General features: G+C 45.8%; 1 protein-coding gene across 1 annotated transcript in view; it reads left to right on the top strand.

The window, feature by feature from the left end:
- Window positions 1-14,464, top strand: part of LOC126295000 (6-phosphogluconate dehydrogenase, decarboxylating) — a 122,918-nt gene that overhangs the window by 78,966 nt on the left and 29,488 nt on the right. Inside the window, exons 5-6 of the mRNA XM_049987254.1 lie at window positions 9,295-9,379; window positions 13,169-13,404. Of these exons, the coding sequence (XP_049843211.1) occupies window positions 9,295-9,379; window positions 13,169-13,404 (321 nt within the window). The remainder of the gene's footprint in view (window positions 1-9,294; window positions 9,380-13,168; window positions 13,405-14,464) is intronic.

Here is a 14,464-nt window from a genome sequence, read left to right as displayed (position 1 = left end):
AGTCAGTGGCCCACATTTTGGTGGAATGCCCCCTTCTTTTAGCTCTGCGTACTAAGTACAGACTTCCCTGCACTTTACCCTTAATATTAGCAGACGATTCCCGGATGGTTGAACTGGTTCTCAGTTTCCTCCGTGAAAGTGGTTTTTATTCTCAGTTTTAAGGATTTTCATCTCCCTCTGGAGTAGGGGCAGGGCGGTGAGGGTTGGGATGTCTCCCACTGTAGGCTGTGCTTGGAGATTCCTGACTCCCCTCCCTGGCCATGTTCCTTCTTTTTCCCTTTTACTGTTTTTATCGCCTTTTAGGTTTGTTTAATCCCTTTTACAATCCGCCCTTTTACACTCTGGCGGTTGAACGCTTTTAAATAGCATGTGGTCTTGCTTGTACTGCTTCACAGGTGGGATATTTCCTCTCTTGAGTTTGCCCATTTACTGACTTCCCTCCTTGTGTTTTTATCATTGACGACACAACTGCACTTTTTTTTTTTTAGCCTTTTACCTTTTACCTTTATCGTTTTTGACTCTTCTGAGCTGTCCCTCTGTCGGAACTGACCGTCTTTGTAACAAGGGACTGATGACCTTGCTGTTTGGTCCCTTCAACCCCAATCAACCAACCAACCATCCTTGGCCTTCTTTTCGACAACAAGCTCACTTGGCTGCCTCATATCAGACGCCTGAAGATAGGATGTTTCCGTAAACTAAACGTCCTTCGCTTCCTTGCCCACACCTCTTGGGGTGCTGACCGTTCCACTCTCCTCCACCTTTATCGGGCCTTAGTGTTGTCTCGCTTGGACTATGGTTGTCAAGTTTACGGTTCAGCTGCCCCTTCTACATTGCGCCTCTTGGATCCGGTCCACCATCGTGGTATCCGTTTGGCCATCGGTGCCTTCCCGACTAGCCCTGTTGATAGTCTCCTGGTTGAGGCTGGGATCCCCCCCCTTTCCGTTCGGCGCTCCCAGCTTCTGGTTTCGTATGCAATCGCTGTTCGTTCCTCTCCCACTCATCCTTCCTATTCTATCCTGTTCCCTGCCCAAGGAAGTCGCCCACCTGACTCCCGCCGTCGGGCAGGTTTACCGGTTGGGCTCCGCCTAGCGTCTCTTCGCCGTGATTTTCAGCTTCCTTCCTTTTCCTGTATCCCACGTTCCCTCCCCAACACACCTCCTTGGTTAGTTCCTCGGCCCCGAGTTCGGATGGATCTCTGCCGAGGTCCGAAAGATTCCGTTCCCCCGATGGTGTTCCGTTGTTTTTTCCGCCGCATTTTATCTGAGTTTCGGGATGCTGTTGTTTTTTACACTGATGGCTCTAAATCTGCTGATCGTGTGGGCTATGCCTTCACCTCCTCTGCAGGCATGGAAAATCATCTCCTGCCAAATGCATGTGGGGTGTTCACTGCGGAATTGATGGCGGTCTCCCGGGCCCTGGCCTTTATTAAACAGTCCAAGCTCAATCGCGTTTTGTTATGTACAGACTCAATGAGTGGCCTTCAGGCACTTGACCAGTGTTTCTCCCGTCATCCCTTGGTCTCCTCCATCCATGACCATCTCGCTGATCTCCACCATGCTGCTTGTTCTGTTAGCTTCCTTTGGGTCCCTGGCCATGTGGGCATCCAAGGAAATGAGCTTGCTGATCGTTTGGCTGGGGGAGCAGTCACTTACCCCCCATTCCCTGTCACCCCTCCTGTGGCGGATTTACGGCTTCATCTCAAATCCCACTTTGCGCAATCATGGGCCACATCCTGGGAGGCTACCTCCTTGTCTAATAAACTTCGTGCGATTAAGGTGACACCTGTCCCATGGCGTTCTTCCTTACGCCTCTCGCGAAAGGACTCAACCACCCTCTGTCGTCTTCGCATCGGCCATACCAGGCTGACCCATGGTTTTCTTTTGCGTGGTGAGCCACCCCCACTTTGTGGTTGTGGAGCTTTCCAGTCAGTGGCCCACATTTTGGTGGAATGCCCCCTTCTTTTAGCTCTGCGTACTAAGTACAGACTTCCCTGCACTTTACCCTTAATATTAGCAGACGATTCCCGGATGGTTGAACTGGTTCTCAGTTTCCTCCGTGAAAGTGGTTTTTATTCTCAGTTTTAAGGATTTTCATCTCCCTCTGGAGTAGGGGCAGGGCGGTGAGGGTTGGGATGTCTCCCACTGTAGGCTGTGCTTGGAGATTCCTGACTCCCCTCCCTGGCCATGTTCCTTCTTTTTTCCCTTTTACTGTTTTTATCGCCTTTTAGGTTTGTTTAATCCCTTTTACAATCCGCCCTTTTACACTCTGGCGGTTGAACGCTTTTAAATAGCATGTGGTCTTGCTTGTACTGCATCACAGGTGGGATATTTCCTCTCTTGAGGTTGCCCATTTACTGACTTCCCTCCTTGTGTTTTTATCATTGACTGCACTTTTTTAGCCTTTTACCTTTTACCTTTTATCGTTTTTGACTCTTCTGAGCTGTCCCTCTGTCGGAACTGACCGCCTTTGTAACAAGGGACTGATGACCTTGCTGTTTGGTCCCTTCAACCCCAATCAACCAACCAACCATCTACGCGTTGCTATCGGTGCCAGCGGTTCAATCACACTAGCGAGTCCTGTTCCAACCCGGCCAAATGTGTTACGTGTGGCAAGGGTGCCCATGAGGGTGCTTGTCCACCTCCATCCCCTCGTTGCATCAACTGTATGTGTGAACACGCTGCTTCCTCTCGAGATTGCCCCATTTTTAAAGACGAAAAGCTCATTCAGGAAATCAGAGTGAAGGAAAAGGTGTCAACCTTTGCTGCTCGAAAATTATTCACAAGTCAAAAGCCCACTGTGTCTCAGACAGGAAAATACAGCACTGTCCTTGCCTCTCCTTGGCCAACAAAGTTGGTGGCCACACAGACTTGTGATTTCATCTTTAGTGACATGGTTGTCAGATTGGCCAGCGCAAAGATCGCCCGTTCAACCTCCCCACTTTCGCCTGCTCCATCTATGGCTCACCCTTCATCGGGTTCTGCTAAATCTTGACCCCTAAAGTCAGACACTCGGACTTCCAAAAAAGAGCTTACTCGTGAAGAATTTTTACGCACCCTAACTTCACAACCATCCGTTCCTCCTTCATCTAAACATCATGATTCCAAGAAAGCTAGTAAGAAACCCAGTTCCTCTCCTTCTCCGCCACGGCGTGTCTCATCTACAGCACCACCTGGCAGTAACCGACCTTTTGACTGTCTTCTGTGTCGCCGAGGCGCACTGCTGGCGGCCGATCAACCGGACGATTGCTGGTGGCAGGGGCTGCTCCTGAACAACATATGGATCAGGATCTTTTGCCTTCGGTTGAGTGCCGTTCCAAGCTGTCGGTCGCTAGCTCTGAGCAGTCGTTGAGTTGACGGCAACCTTGGCCACATTCTTCCATTCTCTGTCCACCCTATGTCCATTATCCATTGGAATATCCGCGGCATTCGAGCCAGTTGGGATGAATTGACGATCCTCTTCCGATCCTACTCGCCGGTCATCTTCTGTCTTCAGGAAACAAAGCTGCGTCCCCACGACTGCTTTGTTTTCCCCCATTTTCAGTCAGTCCGATTGTTGAAGGCTCTCCAGCACATGGAGGACTCATGATTCTTCTCCATTATACTCTCCATTATCACCCAATCCCCTTACACACTTTGTTCCAAGCAGTCGCTGTCTGTCTTTCCCTTACTGGATACACCTCTCCTTGTACTGTATACATTCCATCGTCCATACCAATGGCACGAGCTGATCTCCTTCATCTTCTTGGTCAGCTTCCATCCCCCTATTTGCTGGTTGGGGACTTCAATGCCCACCATTCGCTTTGGTGATCTCCACGTCCTTGTCCGTGTGGCTCACTATGGTAAACGTCTTCCACCAAGCGGATCTTGTTTGCCTCAACACTGGGTACCCTACATTTTTGTCTGCCTCCACGACAAATTTCTCTCATTTGGACCTTTCGGTCAGTACTGTTCCGCTAGTGCGGCGCTTTGAATGGTTCGCTCTTGCTGGTACACACTCGAGTGATTACTTTCTGTGTGTCCTTCGATTGCAGCCACAACTGCCATATATGCGCCCGAGACGCTGGAAGTTTGCCCAAGCCGATTGTACACTTTTTTAGTCTCTAGTGACATTCGATAACCGTCACTTTTTTAGCGTCAACTATGAGGTCACTCACATTACAGACGTCATTCTTTCAGCTGCAGAACGTTCAATACCTCGCACCTCCGACTTGCCCCAGTGCCCCCCAGTTTCTTGGTGGAACGAGGCATGTCGTGCTGCAATACGTGAGTGGCGGCATGCTCTTCGCATTTTCAGACACCTACATTGGCCAACTGTATCCACTATAAGCAGTTCCGTGCGCGATGCCGTTGCGTCATCCGCCGTAGCAAGACGGCAAGCTGGGACTTCTTTACTAGCTCATTTAACACCTTCACTCCCTCCTCGGAAGTTTGGAGTCTGATTCGACAGTTATCTGGTGCGCCTAGTTTCTCCCCGGTCTCTGGGCTCACTGTCGCGCATGATACATTAGTGGACACCGTCGCAATTTCTAACTCATTGGGTCAACACTTTGCTGAGATTTCGAGATCTTCAAATCACCCGCCAGCGGTTCTCCCGAAGAAATGCACTGCGGAAATGCATCCTCTTGTCTTCTCCTCTCAAAATCGCGAAAGATACAACGTTTTCTCCATGCGGGAACTCCAACATGCACTCTCTTCTCGCTATTCTGCCCCAGGACCGGATGGTATTCACATCCAAATGTTGCTGTATTTACCATCCCATAGTCTGTGTTGCCTCCTTCACCTTTATAATCGAATTTGGACTGACAGTACTTTTCCCAGACGGTGGCGGGAAGCTATCGTCATTCCTGTTCCGAAACCTGGAAAGGACAAACACTCCCCCCCCACCCCCTAGCTATCACCCTATTTCTCTCACGAGTAGTGTATGTAAGGTTTTGGAGCGTATGGTGATTTGCCGTTTAGCTTGGTGGCTGGAGTCTGTCTTTTCAATATCTGTCCAATGCAGTTTCTGGAAGCATCGTTCTGCAGTTGACCATCTAGTTGTCCTCTCCACTTATAAAATGAACAATGTTCTCCTGAAACGCCAAACGGTAGCAATATTTTTTGATCTGGAGAGAGCATACGATATCTGTTGGAGGACAGACATCCTCCACACACTGTTCTCTTGGGGCTTTCGAGGTTGGCTGTCCCTTTTTCTTCGCTAATTTATGGCAGAGCACACATTTAGAGTGCGGGTGAACACTACTCTCTCCCGTACTTTCTCCCAAGAAAACGGGGTACCCCAGGGCTCCGTGCTAAGTGTTGTACTGTTTGCCATTGCCATCCCATTATGGATTGTCTCCTTTCTCATGTCTCTTGCTCCCTCCTTGTGGACAATTTTGCGATCTACTACAGCTCTCAACGGACCAGTCTTCTTGAACGACATCTTCAAGGATGTCCCGATCGCGTCCACTCTTGGAGCATCGAAACCGGCTTCTGCTTTTCTCCTAGTAAGACCGTTTGTGTTAATTTTTGGCATTGTACGGAGTTTCTTCCACCTTCCTTACATCTAGGACCTGTCGCCTTCGGTTTTCGGACGTCGCTAAATTCTTGGGTCTTATGTTCGACAGAAAACTGTGATGGTCTTCCCACGTTTCCTATCTTTCGGCTCGCTGTCTGCGATACCGCAACACCCTCCGTGTCCTGAATGGTACCTCCTGGGGAGCGGACCGAGTGGTCCTCCGCCTCCATCGCGCCTTAGTGCGATCGAAATTCGACTACGGAAGCATAGTTTAGTCCTCTGCTCAGCCGTCTATTCTTCTTTGTCTCGACTCTATCCACCACTGTGGATTACGTTTAGTGTCTGGAGCTTTTTACACCAGCCCTGTGGAAAGCCTTTGTGCTGAGACTGCTGAACCTCCACTGTCCAATCGGTGAGCTGTCCTTCTGAGTCGTTATGCTAGCTATCTGTCGTCCATGCCTGCAAATCCGGCCCATGACATTTTTTCGACGCCTCCTTGGATGTAGGGTATGCAGGCTGCCTTTCCTCCCTACTTCCACCGGGAGTCCGCTTCTGTCAACTGCTCCATTCTCTTTCCTTCCACTTTCCTAAAGCTTTCTTGACAACTTGGGGTACAGCACTGCCTTGGCTCCGTCCTCGGACCTGCCTACTCCGTGACCTTTGTCAGTTTCCCAAGGATGGTACCCCTTCACTTGTTTATCATCGAGCATTTGCTGCTCTATGCCCACAAATGAAGGATGCCACATTTATTTACACTGATTGCTCAAAACATCGTTAGGTGTTGAGTGTGCCTATATTGTTGGCGACACCCCAAATCGATTTCGGCTTCCCAACCAGTGTTCGGTTTATACTGCGGAGCTTTATGCTGTTCTCCAGGCTGTCCAATACATCCGTCGCCATCAGCGGATACAGTATGTTATCTGTTCAGATTCTCTCAGCTCTCTCTTCGAGTCTCCAAGCTCTCTACCCTGTCCACCCTCTGGTGCACCGGATTCAGGACTGCCTTCACTTGCTCCACTTGGGGGGGTGTCCGTGGCGTTCCTCTGGATCCCAGGACACGTTGGTATCTGTGGAAATGAGGTGGCTGATACAGCGGCCTAGGCAGCAGTCTCTTCTGTGGCCAGCTATTCGCACGATTCCTTTCGCCGATCTACGGAGTGTTTTATGTCGTTGTGTTGCTTTTCTATGGCAAGCACGTTGCTCGACACTTCCCAATAATAAATTGCAGGACGTGAAAGCTCTTCCCTGTGCTTGGACCTCTTCCTCCCGAACATGTTGTCGGGAGGAGGTAATTTTAGACTAGACTCCGGCCAGATAGGGCACTGTCTTTTTAGCCATAGACATCTTTTAAGTGGCGATCCTCCCCCACTCTGTCCCCACTGCTCTCAGCTGTGGACAGTAAGACACCTTTTACTTGAGTGCCCCTATTTTACTCCATTACGCACCCATCTACAGCTGTCGCCTGATATATCTTCCATTTTAGCAGATGACATGCGCTCAGCCGATCGCGTTCTCGATTTTATTAGTGCCAGTGACGTCATTTGGAGCTCTTTTTTGAGGACAACCAACCCCATTCTATAGTTTTTTTTTCCCTTCTGTTTTTAGTTTCTCCAATTTTTTGAGTTTTGTTCTCATTGCTGCTGGTTTCCAGGTTTTTTTTTTTTTTCCTAAGTCACAGACTGGGCACTAATAACCATAGCACTTTTGCGCCCTAAAACCATAACAAAAAAAGGTTTAAGTGAGTTTGAATGAGATGTTAGTTGGCACATGAGCGATGGGACACAGCATCTCCACAATAGCGATGAAGTGGAGATTTTCCCATACGACCATTCCACGAGTGTACTGTGAATATTAGGAATCTGGTAAAACATCAAATCTCCAACAATGTTGCAGGTGGAAAAAGATCCTGCAAGAATGGGACCAAAGACGACTGAAGAGAATTGTTCTACATGACAGAAGTACAACGCTTCTGCAGATTGCTGCAGATTTCATTTCTTGGGCATCAACAAGTGTCACCATGCGAATCATTAAACATAACATCATGTATATGGGTTTTTGGAGCCAATGGTTCTCTTGTGCACTATTGATGACTGCATGACACAAAACTGTACACCTTGCCCGGGCCCATCAACACCGACATTGGAGTGTTGATGAGTGGAAACATGTTGCCTGGTTGGACGAATCTCGTTTCAAATGGTATAGAGGAGATGGACATGTACGTACGGATATGGAGACAACCTCGTGAATCCGTGGACCCTGCATGTCAGCAGGTGACTGTTCAAGCTGGTGGAGGCTCTGTAATGGTGTGGAGCGTGTGCAGTTGGAGTGATGTGGGACCCCTGATACGTTTAGATACGACTCTGGCAGGTGACACGTACGGAAGCATCCTGTCTGATCACTTGCATCCATTAGTGTCCATTGTGCCACCTGTCTATTCATGTCAATTGTGCATTGTGATGCACTTTGGCAATTCCAGCAGGGCAGTGCGACACCCCACATGTCCAGAATCACTACAGAGCGGCTCCAGGAACCATCTTCTGAGTTTAAAAACACTTCTGCTGGCCACCAAATGCCCCAGACATGAACACTATTTGAGCATATCTGGGATGCCTTGCTAAGTGCTATTAAGAAGAGATCTCCACCCCCTCGTAATGTTACATGTTTATGGATGGTCCGGCAGGATTCATGGTGTTATTTCCCTCCAGCACTACTTGAGACATTAGTAGAGTCCATGCCACGTCATGTTGCGGCACTTGTGTGCTCGCAGGGGCCTTTCACCATATTAGGTAGACGTACCTGTTTCTTTGGCTCTTCAGTGTATATTGAATTTAATTGTAAACTGTATTCAGTTCTGTGGTTATTTTGAACTGGCCTTGAGACAATTATGAATATGATGCCTCTTGACAGTGGTGCATTTTCATCAGCTGATTCAGTTTAGTGCAAAATTGGATAGGGATCTTAAAGTTCAGCTCTCTCTCATTTGTGTATAAGATAATGCTTTACGCAGACACACTTTTTAATCGGTTTCAGAAGAAGATAACCGAACTGCCTAAGGGTGGATGGGCAAGTATCTATTAGGAACATTACATATGTAGATTGTGGACAGTTTGGAATGTGGGTCTCACGGGAAGAGTGCAAGGGATAAGTTCCTGCAGTCGCACTATTCATCTGTGTCCTTGATGGCTCAGATGGATAGTGTGTCTGCCATGTAAGTAGGAGATCCCGGGTTAGTCCCGGTCGGGGACACATTTTCAGCTGTCCCCATTGAGGCATATTAACAACACCTGTCGGCAGCTGGAAGTTTCAATTAATTATCATTTATTCTAGAGAAGCTGCACGGTCATCAATGGTATCTCTTGTTTTGGGAACAGTTACTATCTTCATATTTAGTGACAGAAGTTTGTAGTAATATGTATGCAGCTCCAACTCACATTTGAACACTGAACTGCATACAATAGCAAAAACTATCAAGAGGTTGTTTAAGTAAAGATAGGCAGTGCCTTGTTATTCAGTGTTACACGACCATCCCAACGTGCAAATACAAAGCTTACATACATAATCAAAGACACAGATATTTAGTTCATAGCTTAAGTACTTTAGTGACTTTGTTTGATAACTTAGTTGTTAATAGTTTACTGCATTTTTTTAAATAATTGGTTTACTTCATGGAAAGGGAAGAATGCAGTATTCTTAATTGCATTTGTTCCCTATCTTTTTGTAATCTGAAGAAAAATTATTAATGAATTGGAGATTTGTAACAAGTGAAGTGAAGTAAATTGACCTATTCCTGTGCTGCAGGTGTTTGCTGAGTGGAACAAAGGGGAGCTGGACTCCTTCCTGATTGAAATAACGAGGGACATCCTCAAGTTCAAGGATAAGGATGGTTAGTATCACTGCATTTAGTTTCTGTATTTCTTCCACAATCTGCATCAGTAGCAACAATGTACATTGTTGATGTCACTACACGAATTTTCCATCGTGTTTAATAGAAAAAATATGGAGGGCATCACTCTCGAACTTGTGTCCGCAGTGCCAAATGAAGGTGTCACATTGTTTAATGTGTTGATTAGAAACAATTTCCAGCATCTTCAAAATGCAGGTCATATAGTGCCTAAAGTGCTTTCATCACTTATGATCTCTGCACAATCTACGAACAGGCAAAAGGCAGAGGCCCTGGATTTAGTGAGTAGGGGGAACTATTTTCCATTTTGTTTTTGGCCTGTCTCACTTTTATGTTATTTGACTGGGAGCATTGTTGTGTTGAAGATAACACTGATTTCTCCTATACAGGTAATCGTTTATGCAGTGCGTTATGGAATCATTTTACCACTTGAAGACAGTATGTGTATAGAATAAAATAATTATATGAATATAATAGAGGGAAACATTCCACGTGGGAAAAATATCTAGAAAAAAATAATTATGTAGTTGATATCCATAAACAAGATTGAAGAGGGGTGTGTGTGTGTGTGTGTGTGTGTGTGTGTGTGTGTGTGTGTGTGTGTGTGTGTGTGTGTGTGTGTTGGGAGGGGGGGGGGGGTGTATGATGTGCGTATTAATTAAGGAATCTCTAGAATATCTCGGTCTGCTAGATGTCACTTTTGTAGGAACCACAAATACAAGATCTGAATTAGAACACACACATGTGCTTGCGCATTTAAGGAGTTGTCAATCCTGTGTACTGTAGGTTCATACCGTAAGAAATACTAACATTTGGTAGAACGCACCATGCACTGCTCAGTGGTTTGGTTTGTAGATTACAGATGTAGCTATAATACAGATCGAGCTTATTCTTCAGTGATCAGTTGATTTTTATTTATTTATCGTTTGGTTAATGACAGCAGAATTATGAAATACATGTACTTCACAATTATACATTTGAGGATTTAGAAATAAAGCTAAATTCTGAAAATTAATAATTTAATAATAGTAATAAAGAGAACATTTATACTATAAAATTAAAATAATTCATTTAATCAGTTAAACATGTAGTGAATGAAGCCAATTTATAGCAGAGGGAGCAACATTAATAAGTCACTAAATAGTCTGGAGGCTTTCCCAAAGGCACTATCAGGTAATATGCTGAATGGTTCGTTCTGGGGCCGCACAGTTGCAGGTTGGAGAGTTTCGTAGTCCCCACTTGGGTATCACGGCATTGCAGCTGGCTTGACTGGTTCTTTTCCTGTTCAGTCCCGTCCATTCACTTCACTTCTTTTCAGATTAAATCATGATAGGGTGGCAGATCGCTGCATTGGTATTGTACAGCTGAGAAAAGATTTGATCAGTATAGGCTGGGGGGGGGGGGGGGGGTGCTTTAAGGGAAGTTGAATTAAAAGGTATAGTTTATTCCTGATTCAAAATACAAATGTGCTCACCCAGATTGTGTTGTGAAGTCTTACTCATGGCAGGAATAAAATGATGAGAATTTTAATGCTGCAACAAAGTCCAAGAAAAACTGAGTGGGAAAGGAATTGTCATTGCTAGCTGAGAGGTCAGACAGTGTCCAGCTCAGGCCAATACTCCAGGAAGTGACCAGCAGTTAACATTTGACCTTTCTCCCACACATTGGCTACTGAGAACAAATGCGTAGGCAAGTAGCCAGCCGGTCACATTCCCCGGTAACTAGACTTGGAAATTAGGAAAAGGGGAGCCTTTTACTGGTTAATGACGGGAAATTGAGTGGAAGTATGAAGGGGGGCTTGGAACTGAGGCTAGTTGAAAAAGGCAATAAAAGACCACACATTAAAACTGTGAAAAAATGTATGGGACACTACAGGCACAGGCAGGAGAATATTGAAATTTCTCCCTAAAATAAGGAGTGAATAAAAATGGGATTCTTAATCTGGTGAGTGGATTGGTACTGGCCAGAATGATACATTTCTATACAAAAATCAGAAGACAGATGAATTATAGGTGTGCGTGCAGCAGTGTGGGCACACCGGAACACGCATTGTGGAAGAGCACACTGTATGAAGATGTGGCGGGTGATGGATGTCTGATATTAAGGATATTGCATCCCAAAGCAGCAGTAAGGAGCGAGTCTACCTGGCGTATGTCGGATCATACTGCAGCTGCAGTATCTAGGAAGGCAAAGGGAGATTCTAAGAGGCATTCAACCACACGCCAGCGTGTTCCCGTCCAAGCTAAACAACACACTCCACAGGTGGAGAGAAGGCAACTGAGGTCAGTGACCGCCGAATAGGATAGTGTCCCAAGAATCTACATTGCGCTGGTGCAAGTGGTGGAAGTATGGACTTTGAGGTAACACTGATGGTGGAATTGCTCGCTGTAGTGGAAATGCTTCTGACTTGCTGCCCGACATCTTAGGACGCCAGATGACGGTGGCTGTTGACTGGGATAGTATGAAGGTGGATCCAGTAGCAGAAATAACCATCTACAGGTTAAATGAAGCAATATAAATGAAGAAATACAGAACATATTCTGGTTAAGGTTTTTATTGTAGTAGTAGTAGTAGTAGTAGTAGTATATAGGTGTTATATAATTTATTACTATCCAAGGAAATGTGATTTATGTGGCCTGTTTTAGCTTTTCAGATAATAGGCTGTAATTGTGAAGAATAAACAAAATACAAGGGTTGGAACTTAATACTGGCAACTATATATTTACATCTTTTACAAAATATACGTGTTTCCAAGTTTTACTGACCTTCATAGTAGTCGCAAGCATTGTGTAAAACCCGTTGCCAGTAATGTGGAAGGCTTAGGATACTCTTAGCAGAGCCAGTTGTGTTGACAGTACGGCCGGCGCGGTCTATTGCCCGACGAATTTGTAGCAATTCTGAAGCGAATGCCGTGAAGCATTTCCTTCACTTTAGAAATAGAGTCGAACTTACGAGGGATTAAGTCAGAGGAGTGCAGTAGATGGTATAGCACTTAGCAGCCCCATCAGTCAAACAAATCAGTAACAGCTTGCACTGTACATGCCTGAGCATTGTCCTGCATAATGGTGGTCAGGTCCTGCAGAAAGTGTCAGCACTTCTGTCTCTCTGTTGATTATTTTTGGAACACAACCTCGACCAGCTTAAAGACAGAAGTGATGGACACTTTCTGCAGGACCTGACCACCATTTTGCAGGACAATGCTCAAGCATGTACAGTGCAAGCTGTTACCAATTTGTTTGACTTATGAGGCTGCTAAGTTCTGTACCACCTACTGCACTTCCCTGACTTAAGCCCTCGTGAGTTCGACTCGATTTCTAAAGTGAAGGAAACTCTTGACGGCATTCGCTTCAGAATTGCTACAAATTCGTCGGGCAATAGACCGCGCCGGTTGAACTGTCAACACAACTGGCACTGCTAAGAGTATCCTACGACTTCCACGTTGCTGGCAACGGGTTATACACAATGCTGGTGACTACTTTGCAGGCCAGTAAAACTTTGACATATACCTATTTTGCAGGAGCTGTAAATAAATAGCTGCCACTATTAAAGTTACAACCCTCGTAAATAAAAATTCCTCAGTAGCAAACAAGTGTTGCTGAAGTGATGATCCTTCTCGGTATGAAGGCCACAGTGAATTGCACTTAAACATTATGTGGAAATTATGAAATGCAAAATTGAAAATAAATTATTTTTTTAAAAACCGTTCAGACTGGCTAGGCAGATGCACAATATACATATTGTTTCTACTTCATTATTTGTAACTTAAAACAGGTTCGTACCTGGTGGAGAAGATCCTGGACTCTGCCGGTCAGAAGGGTACGGGCAAGTGGACAGCGATAGCCGCACTGGAGTACGGGATGCCCGTCACGCTGATCGGGGAGGCCGTGTTCGCGAGGTGCCTCTCGTCCCTGAAGGCGGAGCGCGTGGAGGCGTCGAAGCTACTTAGCGGACCCATCAAGAAGCCCATCCTCAAGGACAAGGCACTCTTCCTGGAGGACATCAGGCAGGTTAGTGGGCAACATGAAACGCTTTTAAGTTTTAGGTTACAGCCAGGAAGTGTTGTCAGAGGTGGACTTTGTAGGAGTGCTGCATTTGGTGGAGGGACAGCCCTGGGGCAGAGCTGATGTATTGCAGAATTTACCAGGATGCATTCTGAACATTTTTGCAAGTGGTTTTAAGTAGTGAAAGTCAACATTCCTAGAACAGTTGATACTGATGATGTTTTTCAAGTGGTTAGTAGCCAGCCTTGAACCTATGACTTGATTTGCCAGTTTGAGATATTTAAGTCTTCTGGACGTACATAAAGATCTGCACAAATGCCCCCCACAAGTCTGCTGCACAGTGCTAAGGCCGTAGTACCAACTTCCACACAATTTTCGTGTACCACTGCTTACAGTGAAAGTAAATAGTGTGGCTCAAACTTCACTGTCAAACCACAAGTCTGGTTTTTCCCTGTTGTACTCTGATATTGTGTTACGGAACATAAATATTCAGCAGGTGTTTACTTTTCCACACGGTTGTAAATGATGGCAGTCAGCTGTTTTACAACTGCTCATATAGAGTGGTGTTTTTCACACAGATAGTAACTGTGTTCAAGGCTGTATCTTGAAATGTGGGTTACCTCCACACAGCAGAGGTTTGGAAGTATGGCTTAAGAGTTGTCTCGTAGGCTTCCATAAGACTCAACTACTTGAGACTAAAGGATGTGTCCTACGTGAGCGACAGTCAGAGACTTCTGGATACGTGACACTCCAGTGACAAGCAGCAACATTGGGCAATAATCTTGGGTGTCCTGCGTGCGAGTGACCGTGTTGCGCTACAAGATGACTGCTTAGAGCCAACCAGCCGTTTCTATAAAACGGCGTCCTTAACCTGTAGAATACTGTAGCTGGAGAGTAAGGCTACGGAATTAGGTTTACTTAAGAAAACAAAGCAAAAAGGAATGCTCTGCATGAAATTTACAAAGGGAGGAATCTCCATGGAGAATTTCGTAAGTATTGTCAGTTACAAAGATCACCGGACAAGTTCTTCGAATACACGTGAATGAGCAGAGGAGCAATCGACTAT

This window comes from Schistocerca gregaria, chromosome 11 (assembly GCF_023897955.1).
Source record: "Schistocerca gregaria isolate iqSchGreg1 chromosome 11, iqSchGreg1.2, whole genome shotgun sequence".
NCBI classification, from domain to species: Eukaryota; Metazoa; Arthropoda; class Insecta; order Orthoptera; family Acrididae; genus Schistocerca; species Schistocerca gregaria.
This window is presented reverse-complemented; position numbering and strand designations above follow the sequence as displayed.